Source organism: Odontomachus brunneus, unplaced genomic scaffold (assembly GCF_010583005.1).
Source record: "Odontomachus brunneus isolate Ranch 3 - 2012 unplaced genomic scaffold, Obru_v1 Obru_scaffold_007, whole genome shotgun sequence".
NCBI lineage: Eukaryota > Metazoa > Arthropoda > Insecta > Hymenoptera > Formicidae > Odontomachus > Odontomachus brunneus.
Window position 1 is genome coordinate 1,760,875 of NW_022639457.1, and position 9,251 is coordinate 1,770,125.

General features: G+C 47.9%; 1 protein-coding gene across 1 annotated transcript in view; it reads left to right on the forward strand.

Annotated features, from left to right (window-relative positions):
• The first annotated feature begins 282 nt into the window (after window positions 1–282).
• Window positions 283–9,251, forward strand: part of LOC116853977 — a 43,468-nt gene continuing 34,499 nt past the window's right edge. The window contains exons 1-2 of the mRNA XM_032835389.1: window positions 283–1,328; window positions 2,547–2,772. Coding sequence (XP_032691280.1) covers window positions 507–1,328; window positions 2,547–2,772 — 1,048 coding nt within the window. The 5' untranslated portion in view covers window positions 283–506. The remainder of the gene's footprint in view (window positions 1,329–2,546; window positions 2,773–9,251) is intronic.

The window sequence follows — 9,251 nt, forward strand, 5'->3', positions numbered from 1 at the left end:
GTGTATTATCGGCCTCTCACTCGCGCGTTTATCTTTCAACAGAGGCGCGCCCCTGACAAATCCGCTCGCGTAAAAATGCAATTTCACGGCGGCGCGGTGGTGACCCTGCCGTGTCCGTCCGCACCAGGCACCGTTTATGGATCGGTTGGTTGCTATAGCGCGAACATCACGAGTTCTCTCTCTCTCTCTCTCTCTCTCTCTCTCTCTCTCTCTCTCTCTTTTGCTCGCTCTTCCTCCACTTGTGCGCGCTGCACACCCTTTCGCAGAGGTAAGAGTGTTATATCAATGGAGTCGACCGCGAGTAGCCATACGACCAAGTGGCTTTTCGCTCCATCGCGACGGAAATGGCGTGCTGCTCGACCTTGAGAACCGGAAACGCTCGAGAGTCGAGCCCTCGCACGGGCGGCGTAGGCTGACATAAGGGCGACAACGGAGACGGAGGACGGGACGAGCCGACAGCTTCCGCAGCTCTCGGCGCTTGCCGACGAACAAGAGGATATGTCTGAATGGGTGGTGTTTGCTCATGCCGCGGTCGCGGCAGTCAGCTCAACGCCGGCTCGATCCTCGACCGCGTGATCAGCCAGGCGAGCAACGAGGACCAGTGCTTGCTGTACCGGTTGGCAAACTACAAAAAGGGCGGCGAACTAATAGAAGCGTACAACCAAGGAGGTCAACCGGAGGTCGAGAAGCTCATCAGGGAGCAATTCGGCATCCTGCTGTACGCGGACGGCAAGGGTCAGACGATCAACCGCGCCGAGTATCTACGTTGGAAGTTCCGCGACCTGGAGCAAGTCGTGCTACCGATCGAGGCTTCATTGTCGCGCTTCGACCCGTTGGCGCAGTGGCACGACCACGAAGCCTGCTGGCAGATGCAGTACAGGGGTTCATTGGGCGAGACCCTGCTGCACGTGCTCATCATATGCGACACGCGTATGCACACCAGGATAGCGCGCACGTTGCTCAAATGCTTCCCGCGACTTGCCATCGACGTGGTGGAAGGTGAGGAGTATCTCGGCGCGAGTGCCCTTCATCTGGCGATCGCCTACAGCAACAACGAGCTCGTGCAGGACCTGGTCGAAGCGGGCGCGATCATCTCGCAACGGGCTATCGGCAGCTTCTTCCTGCCCAAGGACCAGCAGAGGATGAATCCCGCCAGGAACACCGATTACGAGGGACTCGCCTATCTGGGGGAATATCCGCTCGCGTGGGCCGCATGCTGCACCAACGAGAGTGTTTACAACCTGCTGCTCGATTCCGGCGCGGATCCTGACGAGCAAGATTCTTTCGGGAATATGATTTTGCACATGGTGGTAGTGTGCGACAAATTGGTGCGTATTGCGGTATGACGAGGATCTCACATATCCACGGCAACAAAGGAGGGGAGAGGAGAGAGAGAGAGAGAGACTGCACAGAGAAAACTGCTATAGTCGCTACATTCGCATATTCTATGGTCAGAGAGGGAATTTAAATAAAAATGTAGCGTTCGAAGTTTATATATGTTTATCTATGCAGCTCTCACAATTCTTCTGTGGCACGTAATGTGCACGCATAATGTTGGTATTCCGAAGGAATATCGCTATTTCTCTGTTGTCATATATGTAGAACAAATATTACTGATTAAGAGATCCGTAGGATTTGGTTACGCCATACTGTGTGTGTCTTAAAGCGAAATCAGTAAAAAGACTATTTACTAATTTTCAGTGAAAACACTTCCATTTCATTGCTCCATTTTATATCTCACTGATTTTTATCAATGGTAATAAGATTTTATTACAAAATCCGTAATGTACGAATTCGCTACACGCGAATCCAACTTCTGCGTCATTGTGTGACAAAGAAATTAACGGCTTCCATGAGCCTTGCATGCAATGACACTGTTTGTATTTGCAAAATGCACTCGGTGTAATAAAAACAGTCTCTTAACTCATCATTTCAGTGATATTTTACTGATTGTCATATTTATAACTGAACCACCGGTTATAAGTAAAGCATTTCAGTGAACAAGATTGTACTTTAGAGAATATACATATAGAGTACATCACTGAGAGTATCGCTACACATATCATAAACACATACAAACAGCAAATAGAATCAGTGCGCCACTTCCAGAGAACTATGGTCTCCACAATCTTTTTGTATGCACGGGAGAAAAATAACATTAATATTTCGTTATGACAATCATATTTATGCAAGCGACAGTGTTTTCTCCGTGTGTGAGCGTCGCGTTATCGATTAAGAAGAATTTTCCGTTGGGAATGATCTTTCCTATAATTTTCCAAATAAACGTCGTTTTTTGATAAAAAGGAAACGAAAATAGTTGTCACATCTGGTTGACGCATATATCAAATTTCCGTAATCACTTTTTTACGACTACATGGGAAAAAAACGTTTGAATCTCCTCTTCTTCACGCGGCTTCCGCAGGTCTCTATTTTGTCACAAAGCGATCACGTTATCGGGAACTGGTGCACACGAAACCGTTACGTCTCGTCGACGTAATCCCGAAGCCAAGCAAATCGCCTATACAGGCAACTGTTGTTTGACGTAGGACATGTTCGGTTATGCCCTGCGACATCCCAAGCTTCCCGCTCGCAACGGAATCGTGAATGCCGCAGGCTTGACCCCATTGACACTCGCCTGCCAGCTGGGGCGTGCCGAGGTCTTCCGTGAGATGCTGGAGCTGTCCGCACGGGAGTTTTGGCGTTACAGTAATATCACCTGCTCGGCGTACCCTCTCAATGCCCTCGACACGCTGCTCCCGGACGGCAGAACAAGTACGTCGTAAAGCTAATCGAATTACACCGGGCTATCGTCGGGGAATCGTCATCCACGGTCTGCCGGATTTCGTGCGCCTGTCGAGTGGGCCGCCACTTTATCGCGCGTTCCCTGATTAATTGCGACAAGTCAAGGCCGAGATGTTGCGTAAAAGGACGTAGCGTAGCGTAGCGCGAGACAGAGCTTGGCTTTTTTTTCCTACCTCTCACCTTATGACGTTTCCTTTTCCGTCCCCTTGCTCCTCACTTTTCTTCTTTAGTCCTCAAGAATTTAGTTTGCTCCAGAGACTGTGAGTTGAGCCCCTTTTTGCCCTCTCCCTCTCGCGGCATACTATTCCTCATTACTAAAGAAATCCCCGGTTGTTTCCTTTAAATTCGCGCCATTTTCCTTCTCGATTTCCAATTTCACAAAGTGTATTATTTCTCTTTTGATAATTAGCGTGTAATTTATCGATTTATGTCACTCTTGCGACAAATCCTCCCATTTATCAAGCGCACGTGTCCATTCCTTTCTATGTTATGTACACATCGGAAGAAACTTATGTTGTAGAATATGAAATAAGTCATTGCTCCATAGTCACACTCCCTCTCTCTCTCCACCATATTTTCACATCCTCTCCCACTTTCCCTCCTTCTTCCCGTTTGTCCCTCCACTTTCTCTTGCCACCCCCCTTCCTTCTCTCTCTCTCTCTCCCTTTCTCATCTCTATCGCTCTATCGTCTATCGCTCCCCTATTCTCCTCTCACAGTCCTTTCTCCCTTTCGCCATTCCTCTCTCCTCTCTCTATGCCTCCATTTCCCTCACCTTTCTGTTGTCCTCCCTCCCTCGCTCTCATTCTCCCCCTCTCTCTCCCGTCCTTTCGCTCCGTTCTTCTCCTCTCTCTCTTCCGCCCAATTCCTTTCTCTCCCTCCCTCCTCTCTCTCTCTCTCTCTCTCTCTTCCTCTCGCACTTATCTCTCTTTTGACTCTCTTGCTTTTCAATCTTGAATATTGCAACGTGCTTCAAGTCGGAAACAAGGTATCTCGACGACGACATTTTTGGAATATTCGGTAAATTATTCCGCGCAGTGTATTTTTTTTCTGCCTTATATGCGTGGCTTATGTAAAACTGTCCTCACGGTTTCCGCACACAGACTCACCTCGCGTAAAACGTCGCGGCGAAAAGAAGGTGGGGATAGCGCAAAAATTGCGACGCTAGTGTCGGCGGCAGGAGAAGAGCGAGAAGGGCCAATATAGCGAGAACAAGAAGGGAGACCTTCCCCGTAAAATTGGATACGAGAGTAAAATCGGGGGCAAAATCAGGTTGCGAAGTTGCCGGAAAAAAAGAAAATTTACCAAGTTCTTCTCTCGCGTAGGGCGCAGGCTGACAGTAAACCATACCGACAGCAGCTTTCCCCGGCGTGCAACGCGAATAACATTCTCTGGCAAAAACTCGCTGATACTGGCCGGTTATTGCCGGCGCTCTAGTGTCGTTGTTGCGACGATATTTCCATGTTCTGACGGTAATTTAGAGGCAAAGTCGATTTCTCATTTAATTGGAGCCCAGGCGAGATAAATGAGATCGTTTTAGGAAGCGTGATGCAAATTGCAGCGATATAATTTGAGGTCGATGGTTTATACATGGTCGTACGTTTAATTATGCATACACAGCGGGTTTCGCCGAAAGATTTGTACATTATTAAGCTTCATTAATGTGTTTCCAATTGGTTGGCGCGATGCAAGTTCATTCGCCGCGAAAGTCACAGTCGATTTCAGCGACAATGTCAGCATAAGTAATCGAGAGAGGGTTTAACGGAAGATCATTGCACATAATTTCTTTTTCTTTCTTTTCTTTTCGTTGGTTTAGCGATTGAAACGTAGATGCGCGGTTTCGATTTCGCTCTTAATTTCAAGTTTGAACTTGAGCGAAATCTCACTCAGACTCGACGTGTCCCTAAATTCATATATCCTTGAACATAATCCCAAAGTTTTTGATCCGGATCTTAGATTGATTCGATTTGACGAAGTAACAGATCTCCTCCGGATCCCATGGAAATTTGTCGTCAGCAAGTGCGTGTCCACGGTTGACTAAAACCAACCGTGATACCCACGTAAGAGCGAAGGGGGTGACGCGATTCAGTTTCACCCTCGCGTTTGTCATGTCACCGAAATTCAGCCGCAAGACGTCGTAGGCGGATCGGAGGGAGCGGAAGGAAAGGACTGGGAAAGCTTTCCGCGTTGCCGTTCGCATTTTAAGAGGACCGCCAATCGAACTTGCGTGAAATTCTATCGAAGTTCGTCGGTCGTGGAAAGCGTTGCACGAGAAATGGATGCGACCGTCGTCGTCGTCGTCGTCGTCGTCGTCGTCGTCGGCTCGGCTTTTCCCCGGGTGTTCGCAAAGAGCGCCACGAAGCGATGCGGATGCCTGGAAGCGTGGTGGGTCGTCGCGGGAGATGCAATTACGGGCATTTAACGAAGTTTCGAGATTAGCCGCGGACTCGACGCGAAGCGAAACGGCGCAGCGCGACGCGACGCGACGCGACACGACGCGGCGCGGCGCGGCGCGGCGCGGCGCGGCGTCGGGAGCTCGCGTTTCATTTAGTTTCGGAATCCATTATCCCTTCGATCCTTCCTGGCCGCCGCCCTCGCCCACCACCTATCCCCTCGCGGCATAGGCGCCTCCACTGGGACTCGAGCGTCGACCGATTTCGCGAAGGGTGGCGACGTCGCGACGACAGGGGTGTCGATGGAGGAAAGCAACCGCGGCGGCGAGAAGGGAAGAGAGAGAACGGCGCTATAGTGAGGTGGGCCGAACTTTCGGCACGTCTCTCCTACGGACACGCTTAATTACTCCGAACCAAGGCCAGAGAACGGAGGGTCCAAGTCGGAGGGTTGAGATTGGTAGGTGGTGGCGACGGTGGCGGCGGCTGGCCGAGAGAGCCTCGGTGGCGGCGGTCAAAGGTGGCGGAGCTTTCAGCGGAAAAGCCATTCCAACTCCCCGCTCTCCCCTTCCCGGCGGGGGGGCTTCGCCCCGACGTTTTTCCTGCCTTAATCCATGGCAGTCGCGCCGTGAGCGCGGTACCCCATGCAAAAAGTCACTTTCGCAACTTCCGCTATGATCTTTGCACCGCAAACTGACCAGGCTGTGTAACTCCGGGACTCCGGGAGTTGTGTCGGAGTGTCGGAGAAGCGCGGTGCTTACGCGCGATCAATGTGCCGCTCTGCAATTTTGTAACGCGACTATTCGCGAATTAAAGGGGTATTCTGGTTTGAGAGGTCACAAGAAAAAGTGATATTTCTCCGGAACTTTTGGTAGGGAAACGAAGAAACCGGATGTCAAGCTCTTTGCGTATATCCCAGCAAATCAGCACCGTGTTTATATACCAGTAATATAACATAGATATGTAATGTCAGCACAACCATATGGTTTGTTACATAACATATACGTAACAGTTACATAAAATACTATATGGTTGAGCTGACATTCAAACATCAACTTAGTTAGGTTACTGATACTTGTGGTTTGCTGGGACTCTTCGAGTCTTATTTTAAAGATATATTTTTATTGCTCAAAAACACCTCCTTAATTTGGTCGCGCGCGCGCGCGCAAAGCCATTTTGATGAATGAAATGTACAAAGTGAAAGGCGACCTGTGTCGCGGTTAGTTTCGTATGCCGGACGGCACGTGTCGTACTCTCATGTCGCGTAAATTCGCGGCTAGCAAGATTAATCCGCGAGTAATCGCGTCGCGAGATACGGCGCCGTGTTGGTCGCGCATGTGAACGTCACGGCGCGACCATTTGAGCCGCTTACGCTTATTCTCGGCCGAGGACAGACTCCTGACGACGCGCGATCGTTAAGACGCTCGCCCTCTTTCGACTCGCGCGCTCCTATTTCAGAGTTTTCTTTCACACATAAGCGACGACGCCACATAAGAGGCAGCTCCCGGCAGCTTTCGGGGTCGAGGAGTGGAGGTGATACAGAGTGCGAAATCCGCCCAATATATGAGGGACGAAAATTGCAACTCTACCGCGCAAAATTTTCCGCATTTCTCTATCCGGTTTTAGGAGATCTAAAACTTTGATTTACGTGACTCGAACGAGAGATGTCGGAAAAATATTTACGCAAACGAACACTCGGGATATATTAAAGTATAAATTAGTTTTTACAAAATATGGGAGAAAATACCGTTTGATTTTTAATGGTATTTAATATTGGATAAAATTTCGGTAAAATTTCTAGTCAAGATTAATTTTCAACCTGTTATAAAGCAAATGAGCGTCCACAGATGAATAATTGTCCCACACGGTCGTTGCAAAAACGCACAACACGCGTCGTATTTGTTACAACATTTTCCTCGAATTTTGTCCCAGGAGAGATAACGGTGTCGTGTGAAAGAGAGCAGAAAACGAAATTAATGAAACGATTTTCTTGGCTCACCTTTAACACGTTTGCCGACACGTTTGTGGACGAGCGATATAATTCTATCTATGGAGCGTATATGTATATATCAGCGGATGTGTCGATAACACAGCCATATATAAGGTGTATAAAATTTAATGACAGTTTTGTTTTATCTAAAGTCGCTTTACACAATTTCGTCGCGTCAGTTTATCAAGTATCAATTTCGGCGGAACGTGAAGAAATAAGATTCACAGCGGAGAACATGATAATTTCGTTGCGAGACTTCCTGAAGCTTGACTCGCGCACTTAATTAATGCGTATTTCATTCAATCGACACATTTAATTTCCCATGACCGCCGCGCGAGACCGCGTCAGATCAAATTTTCAACGAAGAAAAATTGCCTTCGAACTCAATGTCACCCGGTAGAGACCAACGCGATTTTAATTATCCGTTGAGCTGTCACAGAGCTCCTTCCTGTTTTATTATTTAACTTCGACACCAGAACGGCTTGCTGACCCGAGAAAAATGTCGAGGTGTGCCAAGCTCTATTTCGAGAACATCCGACACACACATTCGCGATTATTGTTACGGCAATAATAGAAGACCTTAGAGAATAAGCGATAGAAATGGCAAACTCCATAAAAGCGAACCGTCTCACACAGGCGGAAAGTAAATGCGGCGATAAGTTAATTTTACATCACGGCGTTAATTTTATTCCCTGGCGGAGTAAGGCGTAGGCGTGATGACATTTTATCCAGGAGCGAAATCACCTTTTATGGCACGCCTGTGACAGCTAAGCGCAGAGAGTCGCGCGACACATTTTCAATGCTTCAAAGCACCTTCAAATTTCCATATTACTGTCTCGAGCTTATGCGAATTTAAACCGCTCTTGAACTACTCGTCCGTCCCGAAGATACGCCCTGATTAGCTCCACGAACGGTCCTCCGAGATAATTACTGCCGATCGAAGCAAGTGGAGCAGCCAAAGTGGTAGTTCGTTATTTAAGCAAGGTTCAATGTCCGGCCGGGATCGCTGGATAGTCCCGCGTTGAGGAAGCTCGTCGGGGAAAACTATCGCGCGGCGTTCCAAAGTCTATGTTCCAAAGTCAGATATAATTACGAGAGCTGCGGTAACGGACACGCGTTGGTAACTTGGCTGCGGATAGCCGGAGTCTCACCGGTAGATCAGCAGCCGTCATTCAAAATTGAAGACCGGATGATCGAAGGTATCGCATCAGATGGGCGCAACACGTTTTACTGCTCTCGGCCGGCCAAACTACCCTCCAGAATTATAAATATATAAGCGTTCGAAAGCTTTGAGATTCGTATGAATCATGCGGACAAACTCGCCGTTTAGAACTCAGGGTCTAGAATTTCTGAATTCGTCTCAAAATCGGCGCGGGTTCCTCCCAATTTATTAGCTGTATTTTATCTCCCTCGAAAAGTAAAAGAAATAAATGTAAATGAGGTCTCTTAGAAAATTAGCCGTCCGGGTACAATGTTACGTTGAAAAGAAGATCCGAACAAATATTCGATTGTTCACCAACTTTTATCAAAAAGGGAAAATAATCTGTTTGCAGATTTTGTTGCGCTACTAAGTATCATCGGTAAATAACACCTAACTCCGAACATTCTTATAGTGTTCTGACTGAGATTCTATATTTCTATAGTTCTATATTTCTGAACGGAAAAAAAACAGCGATTTTCAACAGAATACGGAGTATGGAAGCGTAAAGTTGACCGGATCTGACAGACCCGGATTATACCGCACATGTGTCCCAAAGAATATGATTTTACGCGGAAGATTAAAATAATATTTGTCTCAAATAGTTGCGTTGCATTCGACACGGTTGAGACGTCTCGAAGCCGAAGAACAATGTTTCTGACGGGTCAAGCTACCGTGTACACCTCCGTCTGAGTCGAGCGGTAATTAAGGACTCCCGAGGATACAATCCTCCAAGTTTCAATTACTTTAGCACTCGCGCCAAGCTGGGCAAAGTGCGACGACAGATGCATGCGATCGATACGGCTGAGTCTCCCGGCGTGCACATAAACGTTGCACTTAATATTTCACGACGTGATTCGGCAGCATGAAAA